This window comes from Arvicola amphibius, chromosome 12, assembly GCF_903992535.2.
Source record: "Arvicola amphibius chromosome 12, mArvAmp1.2, whole genome shotgun sequence".
Lineage (NCBI taxonomy): Eukaryota > Metazoa > Chordata > Mammalia > Rodentia > Cricetidae > Arvicola > Arvicola amphibius.
In genome coordinates, this window is record NC_052058.2 from 87,100,765 (window position 1) to 87,118,298 (window position 17,534).

Below are 17,534 nucleotides of genomic sequence, written 5' to 3' on the forward strand. Positions count from 1 at the left end.
AGGCGTGCGCCACCACCGCCCAGAGGGAATCTGATGTTCCCTTCTCTGGCCTCTTTGGGCGCTCTGTTCACATGCGTAAACCCACATGCATACACATAATTAAAAATAAAGTCATAAAATAAAAGGAGTTAGAGCTGAGTGTGGTGGTGTACACCTTTAATCCCAGCACTGGGAGGCAGAGGCAGGTGGCTCTCTTGAGTTTGATGACTACCTGGTCTACGAGAGCTAGTTCCAGGACATCCAGGGCTACAAGAGAAACCCTGACTTGAAAAAAACTTTAAAACAAAATAAAACCAAACAAAACAGCAAAAAAACATAAAAACTCAAGGAACTCTCAGTACACATACAGTTACAGCAGCTCAGTTGGAAGAATTGGTCAGCAGAGCTAGCACTTAGCACATAGAAACATCTCAGTAATACCCACTGATTATATCTATGAAAATATATGAGATCGTTATTTTGTATACTTACTTAAAAAAATCTTTAAAAAAGATGAAACAATAGAATAAATGTAGCAATAGATAAAGGCAACAACAAAAACAAATGCTGGGTTAAATTGGGCTATTTTATTCATATTATTTTTCGTAGGGATTTGGTTTTTTTTTTAAATATAAATATGTGTTAGATTCTCTAAACCAGTTATAGACTACATTGGAAGGAATATTGGTGACTGAAATTAAGATGACAGTTTGCAAATTTTTATATAAAAGAACAGGTCTTCAAATATTAGAACTTTTGAGAGAACAATCATTAGTTTGCCATGTTGACTTGGCTATTCCAGAACTCTCAGAGATGCACTTCTGCCTCCCTAGTGCTGGAATTAAAGGGATATGTCACCACCGCCCAGCCAGTAATTGCTACTTTTATATTCCTGGCATGTTTTTCTTTTGAAGTTGTGAATTTGGATACCTCTTTCTGAATATGGAAGATACTTGGAAACCCTGTGGGTGCTTTACCACCATTAGTGTTCCTAAATTGTCAGCCTTATGTCTACAGGATCAAGGTTTTGGTACATTTATGTTAAATGTTTTTAAGTGGTAATGTTGGGACAGAGTGAGTTTTATTTACATTGAAGCTGTTCATCACTTTTGCTTTAATAGTCTCTCATAAAAAAGGTCAGCATTTCTAATAAGGTCTGTTTACCTTCACAGGTGATTGATTTGGGAAAAGATGATGATCTTGAGGACCCTAAGTCCTTGAGTGATGATACTGATGTGGAACTTACCTCCGAGGTAAAAGCTGTTTTGTTGTTGCCAATTTTTAGCTGAATCCTAGTTCCCATGCATTACAGCATTGCAGGCTGTTGTTTCCTACTTGCTAAGATGTGTTGGGTTCTTTACATTTTTTTTTTTTTTTTGAGACAGGGATTCTCTGTAGCAGTTATCTTTGAACTAGTTCTTATAGTTGAGTCTGGCCTCGACCTCATAGAGATACACCTGCCTCTGCCTCCAGAGTGCTGGGATTAAAGGCGTGCGCCACCACCACCTGGCTACATTTCATCTTCTTAAGTTTTTTTTTCCCCACAAGAAGCCGTGGGAGACACCGTTCGCACAAGCAGCACACACAGAGACACGACACACGTGACAGAAGCACACGGGATTCGAATTCGGGAACACACGCATTCACTCACTCACTCGCATGCGTGACTGAGCGCCTTACACGATGAGCCACCGTGCGGCTCGCTCATCTTCTTAAGTTTTTAATTGGAATTTGAAAACAAAAAAAATACTTTGTTGTTGTTTTTCGAGACAGGATTTCTCTGTGTGACAGCTCTGGCTGTCCTGGAACTTGCTTTGTTGATCAGGCTGGCCTTGAACTCCTAGAGATCAGTTTGCCTCTTCCTCCCCAGTGCTGGAATTAAAGTATGCGCCACTGCTACCTGGTTATAAACAAATAATTTGATCCAATATTTTCCCTGCCTTGGGAAAGATGGCCAGAGTACCTCTGTTCCCGCTATCAAAACTATAGACAAACCGAATGGTGGCAGCACACATCTTAATTCCAGCACTCGGGGCAGATGCTGGATCTCTGAGTTTGAGGCCAGCCCGATCTACTCAGTGAGTTCCAGGATGGCTAGAGCTACACAGAGAAACCCTGTCTCCAAAAACAAAATGAAAAAACCAGGACAAGGCATAGTGAGATGATGCTTCAGTAGGTAAATCACTTGCTGTGGCAGCATTAGGACCTTCTTTTGAATCCCCAGAAGCCATGAAAGGCAGGGTTAGTAGTGCATTTGTTTCTGTGGCAACAAGGGAAGAGATGCAGGAGAATTCCTCGAAGCTTACAGGCCAACTAGCCTGGCATATGTGGTAGCAAATGACAGGAACCTTGTCTCAGACAAGGTGGATGATGAAGAACAATACCCGAAGTTACTCTCTGACCCCCACAAACATGCTATTACAACTGATAAAAGAAAACATTTAACTGGGACTTGCTTGCAGTTTAGTTAGTCCATTGTCACCACAGCAGGGACCATGACAGCATGCAGATTCATTTGGTGCTGGAGAAGTAATTGAGTTTTACATCTGTATATGTAGGCTGCGGCAGGAGAGAAAGCCACTGGGTATGACTTGGGCTTTTGGAACATCAAAGCCCAGTGACACACTTCCTCTAACAAGACCACACCTCCTAATTGTTTCAAATAATGCCCTCTCTGGTGACCAAGCATTCAAATCTTTTAGCCTATGATGGCCATTCTTTTTATTTTTTTTCTTTTTTGGTTTTTCAAAACAGGGTCTCTCTGTGTAGCTATACCTGTTCTGGAACTCACTTATAAACCAGGCTGACCTTGATCTCTTGGAGATCCGCCTGCCTCTGCCTTTTATAAGTTTCATTTTTTTAGCCACTGACAAGACAGTAAGTTGTGAATGGAAAAGTGACCCGAAAGAAAGCAAGGAAAAGAAATATAAATGTCGTCCAAATTGGATAAAAGGCAAAAATAATCAACTTCCTTAATAGACAGTTATGCCAAATTTTGATTTGAAAAGAACAGTTGGGGCACTATCAATGTAAAACTTTCGAAGATTTTCTTCCATGTGAGAATAGAATTTGTTCAGGTCTCAGGTTGAACCACTGGTATGGGTTGTTTAGACAGATACTTAGTGAAATGAGAATTTGGCCTATCTTCCATTTTTGCTTTGTTGTTATTGTGTGTGTGTGTGTGAACATATTTTTCTTAGCATCTTTTTTTTTACCACATTTTTAATTTGCTTCACTTAACTTTTTGTAGGATGAGTGGCAGTGTACAGAGTGCAAGAAATTTAATTCTCCAAGCAAGAGGTATTGTTTTCGTTGCTGGGCCTTAAGAAAGGATTGGTATTCGGATTGTTCTAAATTAACTCATTCTCTCTCCACATCTAATATTACTGCCATACATGAAAAGAAAGAGAATGAAGGAATCGATGTCCCCGATTGCCGGAGAACCGTTTCAGCTCCAGTTGTCAGGCCTAAAGATGTGTATTTAAAAGAAGAGAATACCAAGTTTAACCCTTGTAACTCAGTGGAGTTTTTGGATTTGGCTCATAGTTCTGAAAGCCAAGAGACTATCTCAAGTGTGAGAGAACAAGCAGATATCCTTTCTGAACAGAAAACAGATACAGAAAGTATGGAAGATTTTAAAAATATCTTGAAGCCATGTAGTTTATGTGAAAAAAGGCCTCGGGATGGGAACATTATTCATGGGAGAACGAGCCATTTGACGACGTGTTTCCAATGTGCCAGAAGACTAAAGAAGGCTGGGGCTTCATGTCCTTCTTGTAAGAAAGAGATTCAGTTGGTTATTAAAGTTTTTATAGCATAGCTGAGTAAGTTGCAGAGAAATATTAGGATCAGGTTATTTCTCAAAAAACCAGTGTTCTTGGAGGCAGGAGCAGAAGATCACCTATTTTGATGCCAGTCTGGGCCATATAGTGAGACTTTGTTTTTAAAAGAATCAGTATTGAGCATCTTTCATGAGTGTGACCCATTGTATGTGTTTATTTATGGAATTTTAGATCAGTTTGAGGGTTTCATTAACGTTAGATACTTAAATCACTTTGTTCTCCTTCCAAATCTTAAATCTTAAGTGGGAATAATACCAACACAAACATAACAATGCATTCTTTTATTTCCTGCCGAGAGTAATGCATTAGTTGGTTTATACTCTGCCCTGCTGTTATATAATGTTCAAGATCTAAGGTAGTTATTAGAAAAATACTAAGACCAACACTGAAGAAACAAATCTGATTAGTCACTGTGTAGCCAAGGATGACCTTCTACTCCTGACCATCTGTGTCTCTCCCACCTGTGTGCTGTGCTTAAGGCTGTCCCATCATGCCTAGCTGAATCTCTCAGCTTTACATAAAATAACAGAGTGAACATCTCTGTAACAGCCTTCTCAAAGAGAAGGTATAGGCTTTGTAGCCAACACTTGGCAATTGTCTCCTGGAAGCTGGTTAGGTGTTTTCGTACATTGCCTCTAGAATTGTTCACACTCCGAGGCAATGGCCAGTGATAGGTTTGAACAAGTGGAGAGAAGAGGGAGTGTTGCATTTGTGAAAATGGAGGTAAACAAATTGATCTTTAATTCTGCTTAGTCATTTTAGACCACATCAATTTAGTATACAAACCGAAGATCTTCACATTGAAGCCCTTATACGTATCTGTGTCTGCCGAACCCATGGGATAGATCTTGGTGTTTCCCCATGAATATGAATACCTCATTTTAAAGACTAAGTCTGTAGAACTATTGAACTTGGGGGACATCTAGCTGTCCCAGTCTTTCCAATGGCTCCTGCTCTTAGAAATGGGGAGATATATGGTATCTAATCCCTTGATGTGCCTATTGGACCAAGACCATTGGGGCTTCTATAATTACTGCTAAGGGGAGGTATGTTAGCACGTGTTTTTGCGTTGACTCTGTGTTCCCTGTCTGCCCCACTGCCCTCCCACTAGACCTGACTGCACCAAATGCCTATTGGGTTCATTGTCATAGTTACTCCTTTTTTCTTTCTTTTTTCCACCAATTTTTTCCATAGTTACTCTTCAATTGTGACAAAACACCAAGGCATAAAAGCATTTAATTGGGCTTGCCTTTTGAGAAGGTTAGAATCCATGATGGCAGAAAACTGATCACTCACATCTTGATCTGCAAGTAGGAGTCAGAGAAAGAACCTTGTGAAATTCTAAAACTTGACCCCCACTGAACCTGTGGTGGCCATTCTCATGTAAACCTCCACATTCCACTCCCTAGCCCCCATAGGCTTTTGACCATATGGTAGTGCAAAATGCATTTGTCCAACCTCAGAAATTCTATGTTTTAGTTTTGACATAATTTAAAAGTCAAGTCAGTCTTCTGAAACCAGAAATAAAAGAGCAAATTTTATTCTAATACACAATGGCATAGAATATGCATCATCATTCTAAAAAGTATATTCAAGGAATAGTGAGGAAATGTGGACCGCAACAAGACTGAAACCCAGCAGAGCAAATTCTAAATCCTGTCATCATGTCTGGTGTCGGAGAACTTAGATAAAGCCACCTTTCTTGCTTTGTTGACTGCAACATGCTTTCTTTGGTTCCATTCTTGTATGCAGCTCTCCTTGGCAGGTAACACATGACTCTGACACCTCTGCATTTACAATCTCCCCATTGTGTGGTCTCAGTGGCTCTCTTTAACCATGGAGGAAGATTCCACAACCCCTTTGCTCATGTATCCTCCATGACTCTATAGCCAGATACACTGCCAAGTTCTACCTGCTTAGGAGAGCCTGCCTCTCCCCCCCCCCCCCCAGTCACACTTGCAGCCATTTTGCTTTGTTGTTGCCTTTTTGGAGCTAGAAAAGAAAAGCTTTGGCTTTTTCCTTTCACAAGAGGGATGCTTAGCTGGGTGGGATTTTATCCTGAGGGCATTTCTCCCTCACTCCATTCAGATCAGGCCTCTCCTTAATCTCAGCCTCTGAGTGCAAGCCTTGGCTCCCAGCATTAAACTCCCTGGTGCTCTTTCCTGCATACTCTGTATATGATAGTCTTTCTGCCTCACATGCTCTTTTCTGTTACTAATAACTATGCTGCAGAGTCAGCATTTGCTCTTTGGAAGGCTCCTCTGTCAAATTAGTATGTTACTTTTCACTTAGGTTTAGGCAGCTTCTTAAGACAAGGGCAGAAGGCAGCCACATGCTTTGCCAAAACATCCCAAGAACAGTCTTTTTCTCAATTGCTAATTAAGTGTTATCCTCTGAAGCTTCATGATCTAGATTTCCACAGACCACATGGCTCTTGGCACTACTCTCTTCCAAGCTTCAACCACTTTCTTAGTCCAAAATCCCAGTCTTCCACATTCCTCCAACAAACCATGTGGCCAGGTCTTTCATAGCAGTGGCCCACTTCTGGTTCCGACTGGTGTCTGGCTACTCTTAAGTGCTGTGACAAAACACTCCAGCCAAGGCAGCAGAGAGAAGAAAGCCTTTATTGGGGCTATGGTTTCAGAGGATTAGTTCATGATGGCACCAACATTGGAGAGCAGAAGGTAGAGAGTTAACTCTGGGAGTGGTGTGGGCTTTTGAAACCTCAAAGCCTTCACTTGTGACACACCCCTACCAACAAGGCCACATCTCCTAATCCTCCCAAACCTCCCAAATAGTTCCTCCAACTGTGGATCAAATATTCATACATGAACCTATGGGAGCCATTCTCATTCAAACCACCAGTTTGCAAAGGAGTTCTTTCTTAGCTATATCTTGTCATTGTCTCCAGTTGATAATTTCACTAATTGCAGCAAATAAAGTAGAATTTGCCTTTCCTCAGTGGCCAAGCCTTTGCTTTTACCTTCTGCGAGTATTAAAAGCCCTGTAGCTCCTGTTTGGTGTGATGTGCAGCCTCTTTGAGAGACTGATTACAGACGTCTTTATTCACATCTCCATCGTAGTGAGAATAACAAAGTCGTGTAGAGATGGTCACAGATGCCATCAATCATAATTCCTGCTTCAGAACAGGCTGCGATGTATCCAATCCCCCTGAGTGGAACTAAGTCTTTTTTTTTTTACTTTAAAATACTGAGTTTATTTCACATGTATATTTTTGTCTCCCTACCATTTCCACATCTGACCTATTCCATAATACTTAAAACCAAGTAAAGGGTGGAGCGCCATCCTTAAAAACTAAACAGGCATTTTAGACAACATATTCTTGTCAATGGAATCTGGACAACATTTAACAAACACAGTAGGGAAATTTCTCACTTTGCATTATAAAAAGGACAGCCAGATATATCAACTGTTACAGAAATTAAGACGGAATATTTCAAAGTGTTTAAACCGTTTTCTTAAAAGAGACTTCCTCCACTGCTGGAGATCTTGAATAACCTCCTGGTCAGTCATCTGGAAGCAATTCTTCACATAATTAATGAACTTGGCTTCCACTTTGGGAAGAGAGCCACCTTTTTTTATACTTGCTTGCGTTTTTGCTGTAATGTCTTCTACAGAACTAGGTCCTTTTGGTGTTTTAGGTTTTTTTTTTTCTTTCCTGTTTTTTGAAGGACTCTTGACCTTTTGATCTTGGTGTTGATGGTTTTAAGTCTTTTCCATTTTGGTTTGATTTTTGTGCATTTTTGGCTGGGGTATCTTGTCTGTACGATTTGGGAGGATTTCTTCACTGGAACTTTTTCTTCAGCTTCCTCATCTTCATCATCCTCATCAAGTTTTACTTTTTTCTGTGGAACCTTGTTGCCACCTCCAGGAGCAGATCGCTTTCCAGACATACTCAATAGCTTTACATCCTTCTCATCTTCATCTCTGACTCTGAATCTTCCTCTACAGCTACCAGGTGCTGCCCACTAATGTGCACAGGCTCTGAACCACACTTCAACCTTAAGACCACAGGTGGTGTTAGGAACTGAGTCCTTTTCAGTTCCAAGAACTGTATTCAAAATAGAATGTATTTTAAGTCATCCCAATGCTCCTCATCTTTTGGGGCAGGATCTTGCTGTTTAGCTATGACTGGCCTAGGCCTCACCCTGTATCTCAGGCTGGCCTCAACCCTGCAGTGATCTTCCTGCTTTGCCTCCCGAGTGCTGAGTTTATAGGCATGTCCTGGTTAAATTTCTTACTTTGGTTGTCATTTAAGTTAGTATTGTGATCATACTAACTTTGATAGAAAGTCAGAGCAGAGGTGACAGGTGAATGGAAAAGGCTCCTCACTGTTACCTTATACACGGTGTTAGTATGCTTATGTGTCAGACTAGAAGTCCAGGCCAAGCCTTTACACTGGTGTCACTGCCTCCCTGGCCCATCTATGTCAGATTTCCCAGTGAGGGCTGGAACTGGTGGATCAGAGCAGCCAGGCCAGCCTTCTGACTGCCACAGAATTGTGTAATAGCACGTTTTACTGCCAAGCATTTGTGATTTGTGTATATTTAGATGTATGTGATACTTTGCATGGTTGAGAGAACCATGCCAGTTCAGTGTAATGGTTCCCTTGAAAGTCTTGATTGAGGAATTGGTGGATGTTTCCAGTTCCTTAATGTTACCTGGTTGGTTCTTTTTAGAAAGGAAGAACCTTCCAGACTAGCTATTTGTCAGTGTTTTTGTTTTGTTCTGTTCCCATGATGTTCTGTGAACTCTGAAAGTACGTGGCTTTAGATACTGTGACTGTTATTTTTCCTTTTAGCCTAAATTGTAGCTTCAGCCTAAAGAAGACTATTTCCTGATGCCTCCAACCAACCTTTCATGTATGTTCACACTATCTAGATTGATGCTACCTTTGCTCAAAAATTTTAGATAAAGAATTAGCTGTTTAGACTCTTCACTTCAAAGATAAACCCGGAAGCTGTCCTCTGTGCCAAAAGTAAAGTGTGCAATGTTTACAGATGGGTGGAATTTTGCACTGCCATAGGGAATGGTGAGGTTATATCACCGGATTCCCTGGATTTATGAGTAGATAGTTGCTGTTTATGCTTATGAGAGGCGCTGTGGAGCCTTCTGAGTCTAACCTGGAAATGAGTATCTGAGACCCGTGGTTGAAGTGACTCACTCCCTAGACCTAACTTGGGAGCAGTTTCCAGTTTGTTTGGAGATGCTTTTTCTATTGACAGCTCTTTGTTGTCTGCAGTTACTATGTGCTTCCTTTAGAGGAGCTGCCAGCCCTTCCCTCCTGGGGGAGAATGTTGTGTAGGCATTTTGAGATCTTTTGATGTAATAAATGTGCAATCCCAAGTAATGCTATTATTGGTGAATATGGCATTAGTAAAGAAACTCTTACTATAAATTATTTCTGATCTTTCCTCAATAGCCCCCTCCTTTTTTTTTTTTTTTTTTTTTTTTTTTTTTTTTTTTTTGAGACAGAGTCTCCTTGTATAGTCCTTGGTTGACCTAGAACTTGCTTTATAGACCAGGGTGTCCTCAAACTCGCAGAGATCTGCCTGTTTCTGCCTTCTGAGTGCTAGGCCTAAAGGCATCTGCCACCACACCCATCCTTAGTAGCCTTTTGAATGGCTAATGTTACAGAAACTGATCTCATATCCATGGTGCTGCTTTTCCTGCTTATTTGTGTTTGCATAGGAGCCTCTAGCAGCACAGCACAGCCAGTAGCACTCCCCATTTCTTAAGGTGGAGGAGTCAGAGATAAGCTATAAGGGCAAGTAGTGCTACCGGGACAATTCCTTCAGTGGTGTAGGTGTTTGGCAAATGCTTTACTGAAGATCAGCATTGTGTTGAGACACCTGAGGGCCAATCGGAGCATTTTATTTGTTATCCAAAGGTGTTTTGTATTTTAAACAGCAAGTACTTGGATGTTTGTAGGCATTTCCCCTTCCTCCCTCCCTCTCTCTTATTGTTGCTTTTATGCTATCCTGGTTCCAAGTTAACTGGGTTTGGACCTTGCTTCTATGCCAAAGGCCATCTTTCTGGGTGGTCAGAGCTGCTTTGTACTTATGTACGGTCCTTCTTCGGCCAGTCTTGAGCAATGTTGTGTTTGTGTTTGCAGAGGACCATGAGCTTAGTCAGGGAGGAGGGAAACTGAGGTCAGCTGGATGGCTTCTTTTGTGTGTGTGATGGGTTGGTGATTGGTTTACAGCTGATTTGTCTGAGCACTGAGGAATTTGAGGTCAGTCTTCCCAACCCTCTGCATGCCCATTTGTTTTCTCCATCGTTCACGCCCTTTCAGTAAGGACGCCACACCACCCCTCCAACACAGTAATAGGAAATGCAATGTACTTGGCATAGTAGAAATTTCAGTGTCTGAACAAGACTGTAGCTTGCTATTAATTGTTTCCTCTTGGTTAAAGAAAAATTATCCCAGCAGCTTGTAACCTAGTATAAAAGTTGTAAGCTGCAGTTTTTCTCACTTGTAACATCAACATACACACCACCCCTTTCTACCTCAGGTTGTTGTGGAGACTATTGGGGAGCAACTCTTAAAAACTTACTGCCTTGAAGAAGGTGTAACAAGCTAATAGTCTTAGTCGACTGTACTCTGAGGCTTGTATTAAGAAGCCCTTGAGTTCTGGAAGCAGTTCTCCTTGCTGCCTGTTTACCAGAGCCTGTGTTGCTTACTGTAAGTCCTCTGCCCACATGCTATCTTTTATCCTCCAGACGCCTTGAGAAGTGCATGTAAATATGGATAGCACATCCTTTTCTCATTGAACGTCCTTGCTGAGAGGCCTTGCTGTGTAGTAATTCATTTTATGTGCACTTGAGTAGGTGGCATAAGATGCTCTGCTGGTGTGTAGAAACAGGCAGTTCCTGGCATTCCCGGTCAGGGAGTCGCCAGTGCAGTACTAGCAAATGAGGGGTAATAGACTGAGAAGAATGGCAGCTTACTAGCGAGGCCGAAGGGAAGTGTTTCCATGTGTCTTTGTGTAATTTCCTACAGTGCCACTGAGTTAATAGCCCTGTACCTGGGTGTTTGCACTATGTAATGCTTCTACGGCCTTTTTATTGTGTTTTTGTGTGATTAAACAGTTTTCATTTCACTGTGTGTTGTCATTATTGGAAATAAGTAATTTTGTTTATGTACAGCTAGCCCATTTTCTGTTCTCTTTGGCATGATTTGGAGAAGTGATTAGACTTAAAGTCAGTAGCAACTTTCCCCCCAAGTTGCCTATTAGAGTAATTGTATTCATTTCTTCTTCCCACTTATGAAACTCAAAGTTTGCAGATATAATATTAAAAATGGAGCTTAATGTGTCTAATCATTCTGTCCCTAGCATCTGCTAAAGTGTCCAGCAGCAGTTTTTGAACTTTTAGAGATTAGAGTCCTTGGAAAACTAATGAAATTTATGGAAGCTCTTTATAAATAGTGTTTTTGTTTGTTTTGTTTTTTTAAGACAGTGTTTCATTATGTAACCCTGGCTGGTCTGGAACTTGCTATGTATCTGGCCTTGAGCTCACAGAGATCTGCCTGCCTCTGCTTCTCAAGTGCTGGGATGAAAGGTATGTGCCACCCTGTCTGGTGTAAATATTTTATATTGAATTGCAGGGCTGCCTTAAAGCCATTGGTCCTCAGCTTCTGTTCTTTAGTGGGATAGCTTGATATTGCATATGCTGCTTACCTCTAAAATGGGTTCTCAGCCTTTGGTGAGGTTGGACTGCCTTGTAATTGGTACAGATTGTGTATGGCACAACTTTGGCCACTGTTCACAGAGCCAGATAATAATAACTGTCTCAGTGTGTGTAGCCTCCACTTGTGTGAGACCTTGGGGATGGGGCAGTGTGCAACTAGAAATAGCAGGGATGGAGGACTAGAAAAAGCCAGAGGAGCAACGGAGACAATTCCATCTTACAGCCTTTCACATGTTCTGACTTCTTTAAGGTTTGGTGTTTTGTTACTGTTTAGGGGTGGAAAATCTGCTTATGTAACCCAGGCTAGCCTTGAACTTGTGATCCTGCTGCCTCGGCTTCAAGTCCTGGGATTGTAGGTAGGCACTGCCATTTCTGTTACTTTGTAATATAATCCCAGCTTTTAAGCCCTGCTCTATTTGAGCTGATGGTGCTGAAGATGGAAGATTCATGTTCTTGATGCTGGAGGGAAGGTAAGCTAAGCCTAGTGCTGGGCACACAAAACTTGGTAGATTCTAAATTAGTGTTTTCTCCCCATCTGTTCTCTTAGATTTGCAAAAGACAACCTTTAAACATGTAAAAAGAGGGAAAATTAATGGTACTACATACAGTTTGAGAATATGGGGATAATCTTACTGTGCATGTTCTCAACCCCGAATTCATGGTTGATTATTCCTCTTCAAAGTAAATTTATCCAGTAAATACCAAATGTACTGTGAACACAATAATGACTAAGGAAGCTGCCTTCAAGTTAGTTTAAGGGCAAATGAGTCTGTAAGGAAAATTCCACATGGACCAAGGAGGCAGCAGTGAAAGAATTGAAGGTGAGAATACTTATTGGGGAACCTACATGAGGGTGGAGCAAAGGCTCTGGATTGTTGAGGGGGCAGAAGATGTTATGTTGAGCTAGAAAGTTTGAATCTTCTATAGCCTAAAGACACTGGTGTCTGCGAAAGGGTCTTAGACAGTTTGCACTTACAAGTACACTTTATTGCTCGGTAGGCAAGTGATGTAGAGCAGAAGCAGGGACCATAGGCTATATAAATCTGGAGCAGGAAATGGTGTCATTCCTAAGACATGGCAGTAGGCCTGGAATGAAGAGCGTGCAACAGTGACTTGTCTGTTATCCACGACGTGGTAAAGGTGTAAAGACGTTAGATGTGTGTTTAAGGCACAAAGAATTGCTGTCAGTGACTTAAAAAGTGGTTGGGTTTGGGAAAAGATGTGGAAAACACAGCCAGCTTAGGAATGGGTGTAGAGTGAGCAAAAGGAGAGTCAGCTGCTGGGACGATTGGTGCCACTCATGAGAACTAACAGTAAAGCCAGGTGTTGTGGCACATGCCTTTAAGCTTAGCTATTGGGAAGCAGACGCAGGCAGATTTCTGAGTTTGAGGTTAGACTGGAACATAGTTCCAGGCCCATTGAGGGTTACATAGAGAAACTCTGTCCCACAAATAAATAAATAAACAAAAATAAATACATGAGGATGAATAAAGCCCTACGTTCACCCCTGGTACACACCTTTAATACCAGCACTTGGGAAACAGCCTGGGAGATTGCAAGTTGAAGGCCATTGTGGGCTACATGGGTTTTGGGACTAATGAGTCCTGGCCTTCAGCTGCTCTTCCCTCCTAGAACCTTCTAATTAAAGTTACTGGAAATTGTGCCTAGTTTAGAGGATCAGAGGATGGGATTTTCACCTGTTGGCCATTGACTGCAGTGTATTTAAGCCTACATGGTGCTAGTAAAGAGCAGCTTTTGGTACCAGTGTTTGAAAGTCCACGTCTCTGTCTTTGTGTGTATTCTCAACCTCCAGCCCCTTGCCTGAAGCTCGCAAACTGGGGTCTAGTGCATAGAGTGCAGACCGGGGCCGCGGTGCGCGGCAATTGGAGGTCCCCACTGAGATTTCGGGAACTAGGGAACGCTGAGAGGTTGCCCTTGGAAGTTGAGGGTGGATTGGGGTATGTGTCAATCCTGATGTCCTTTGCTCGGTTTCAGTTCCAGGCCATACAGGCAGCAAGTGGAAGTCCAACTGAGAAAGAGGGGTAAGAGGACAGGGTTGTCCCTGGCCAGAGGGGATGTATTGGGGAATTAAGATGGCACACCCTTTGAAACAGGAGGCGGGAGGGTGAATTGATGGCTTCCAAAAGATAGAATGTATAAAGCCCAAAAAGATAAATGTGTACAGATGTATGATATGTTGATTGTGTTGTCTTTTGTGTTCTGAACTGGAGAAAGACATTTGATTCTAGAAACTGCTAAGAAAGGTATTTTGACTTACAAAGTGTGGGCTTAAGAATTTGATGCTTTGGAAAAAAGGTTCTGCTTTTGTATCCAGACAATGAGAACCTGAGGATTTATTCGAGATTCATGTGGTTTGAATCACCAAGACCTCCTGAAATGTTGCAGTAAATACCCCTAAGAATGCAGTGTCCCGGCTCAGCAGGAAGTAGATAGACAGATTGACAGCGCCCAAATTCCCTAAAAGATTGTTTAAGTGGGGTCCCTTCAGTGGTTCCAGAGCAGCAAGCATGCTTTCCTGAGTTCCGCTCCACTCCATGCACCAGTTTGGACCCAGAACGAATACAGCTGGGGCTAGAAGACAGAGCTGGAGCAGAGCTTTGCTAGGTGACTGTGGTGGGAGGCACATTGCCTCAGCCCAGTCGGTGCCTAGCCTGGCGGATGCCACTGCAGTGCCAGGAGTATCAGAAGGTCTGTGTGTCGGTCTGTCTCTGCGTGTGTATTCTCAGCCTCCAGCCCCTTTCCCGAAGCTCGTGAACTTGGGTCTAGCGCATAGAGCACAGACTGGGGCCGCGGTGCGCAGCAATTGGAGGTCCACACCTACGGGAAAAGGAGTGCTGAGAGATCGCCCTTGGGAGCCCCTCCAAGAGAGGTAAGCAGACAGCGTCGTTCCTGGCCTACAGGGACATATTGAGGAGTAATGATGGGAGGTATCTTTTCTCGGTTCAGAAAAGAGTCGGACGATAGGGAAGAGTTTGATTTAGAGCTAGTGGAGGATAGTGAGGATTCATCAGAAGAAATCATATGTAAGGAATTAATAAATCTCTTTAGAAAGCTGAGAAAACGTAGAGTAAAAAAAGACATCCAACTCACTTGGCCCCACCGGCTTATAATAATGAAGGTTGGTGGTCTCAGTTGAGTAAGGGCTTTATTTAGCACTGAACAAAACAAGGGAGTTTATTTCTGTCCTGTACACATGGTTGCACTGGTGATGGAGGTGCCAGACACCAACAACCCAGGGCAAATAATTCGCCAACATTTTGCAATAAAACTTAAAGAAATGAAACAAAGGAAGCTGTAGCTGCATATGGGGCTCAAGCACCCTTCACGTTGGCCATGGTAGAGTCTTTCTCTGCCGTGAATTTAACACCAAGTGATTGGCAGCAGTTGTGTCGTGCTGTCTTACCTGGGGGAGATTATCTCCTATGGCGAGGGGAATATCGGGAAAATTGTAAGCAAACGGCCCAGTTAAATGCTCTAGCGGGTCAAGCTCAACGTAATTTAGATATGTTGACTGGGGCTGGGATTTATGCTGATTAGCAGCAACAAATTCTGTATGATTGAGGAGTATTCGCTCAAATAGCTGCAGCTGCCACTAAAGCTTGGAAGGCCCTACCTAACAAAGCAGCTGGGGATCAATTATCAAGTTTTACAAGGACCATCTGAACCATTCCAAGATTATGTAGATAGACTGTTACAAGTAGCAGGTAGATTGTTTGGAGATGAGACAACAGCCATGCCTATGATAAAACAACTTGTATTTGAAAATTCCAATAGATATTGTAAGGGAGCATTACGCCCTGACAAAACAGAGTTTAAATGAATATATCGGGATAGGCAGAGATATAGATGGAAATTTCATTCAAGGCCAGGTTATGGCGGCAGCTATTCAACCTCAGAGAAACAGGACTGGGAGAGAGGCCGGAGGCCGTAATTGGTTTTTTTTTTTTTTTAATATTTATTTATTACATATACAATATTCTGTCTGTGTGTATGCCTGCAGGCCAGAAGAGGGCACCAGACCCCATTACAGATGGTTGTGAGCCACCATGTGGTTGCTGGGAATTGAACTCAGGACCTTTGGAAGATCAGACAATGCTCCCAACCTCTGAGCCATCTCTCCAGCCCCCGTAATTGTTTTAATTGCGGAACTCCTGGTCATTTTCGAAAAGAATGCCCACAGCTGATAATGAAGGGAAGGAAGAAACCTGGCGTGTGCCCTAAATGCAGAAGGGGAGCACATTGGGCTAAAGACTGTTTCTCTAAAACAGATATAGATGGGAAACCTCTGCCACGTACCATTAATCAACAGCAGGGAAACTGGCAGAGGGCCCTGCTCCAGGGCCCCCAAAACCTCAGTGTATGGAGCAATGACCGCGGGACTGCAGGGACGGTACCCCAGCAGAGGCCATGTCCAGTTTCTTCCGCAGAGAAATCCTTTCACATTGCAGACCTTGTCGGAACCGCACCAGGGAGCTCAGGATTGGACCTCTGTGCCTCTGCCAGAGCAGTCTTAACTTCACAAATGGGAGTGCAAGCACTCCCTACAGGAGTATATAGGCCCTTATCACTGGGTACATGGGACTTATATTAGGCAGAAGCAGTACCCTTTTAAAGGGGATCCAGATACATCCTAGGATAATAGATGCAGACTATCAAGAGATTAAAGTTATGACATCTTTCCAACGGGGGTGGTGAGCAGATAGCACAATTAGTGTTGATTCCCAGCAAAGTTACCAATAATAAACGAGCCCGTGGCAATCAAGGGTTTGGATCCCCTGGAACGGCTCCTTTTTGGGTTGCACAGTTAAATGAATGGCCCCAACCTAAAATAACTATAAAAGGAAAAGGCTTTGATGGTATTTTAGATTCCGGGGCAGATGTATCAGTTTTGTTGTTAAAATATTGGCCAAAGGCATGGCCGTTGGAAGAAGGTACTGTACGGCTGCAGGGAATAGGTCAAACAACTCCTCAGAAAAGTTCAAAAATATTGAAATGGCATGATGAAGGACATGAGGGTTTTTTCCAGCCATATGTTCTTCCCAGCCTGCCTGTCAATCTGTGGGGACGTGATCTCTTAGCAGAGATGGGGGCAGTCTTAACAACACAACCTACAAAGGTGTCCCCCCGGAAAGCCACCTCATAGTCAAGAAGGTTCTTGTCCTGGGCCCAGGGGTCACGGGGGCGGATGACTGCCGTCGTCTTGTTCCATGTCCCCCAGTATGCTGGCCGGTGGTTCTCTGAGAACTGCAGGAGCTTCATGCGGCCAAACTTCCTCCTTTCAGGTACACCATCCACCTTGTTATCCACAATGACCACGTCCCTGTCCATTATGTTGGTGGTCACAATTCGGGTTACAGCTCCCAGGGCCCAAAGCAGAAGAATGCAGTGGCCTTTTATTGTAAATGTTGCCCAATAAACATTTGCTATCCTTTATTACAGGCTCTCGTGCACCTCCACAAATAATGAAACACATGCTGAAAAATGGTAACAGTGAAATCTCTAAGAAGAAAAAAATAACATTATTTTTTACAACATTGATTACATTCAGTTTCTCTCCAGTGTGTTTTTTTATGCATTTGAAGATTACTATAATATGTAAATGATTTACCACACTGACTACATTTGTAGGGTTTCTCTCCCGTATGTGTTCTTTCATGCCTTTGAAGACTACAAGGACGTGCAAAAGCTTTACCATACTGATTACATTCGTAGGGTTTCTCCCCAGTATTTGTTCTTTATGTATTCGTTGTCTCTGACATGCGATGGCTTCATCATGTTGAATATTTTCATCGGGTTTCTCACTGATATCAGTTCCTTCATGCCTTTCATTCCTTGTCCCCAAGGTATCGTATTAATATTAAGAAGAAATAATAAATAATATTATAATAAGAAATAACCGAGACACAGGAACTTGAATCTATCTTACCCTTCATTATAAAACTGAAGATGAGCACCTGCTGGGGATGCACTCCAGTGCTG

General features: G+C 42.5%; 1 protein-coding gene and 1 pseudogene across 3 annotated transcripts in view; one reads left to right on the forward strand and one right to left on the reverse strand.

Moving 5' to 3' along the window:
* Mdm4 (MDM4 regulator of p53) overlaps positions 1–9,192 on the forward strand; it is a 40,708-nt gene extending 31,516 nt beyond the window's left edge. For all 3 annotated transcript variants that reach the window (XM_038348748.1, XM_038348749.1, XM_038348750.1), the window contains 2 exons: positions 1,152–1,232; positions 3,230–9,192. In XM_038348748.1, coding sequence (XP_038204676.1) covers positions 1,152–1,232; positions 3,230–3,799 — 651 coding nt within the window. In that variant the 3' untranslated portion in view covers positions 3,800–9,192. The remainder of the gene's footprint in view (positions 1–1,151; positions 1,233–3,229) is intronic.
* LOC119827157 lies at positions 7,248–16,883 on the reverse strand (annotated as a pseudogene).
* Between the last annotated feature and the right edge of the window lie 651 nt (positions 16,884–17,534).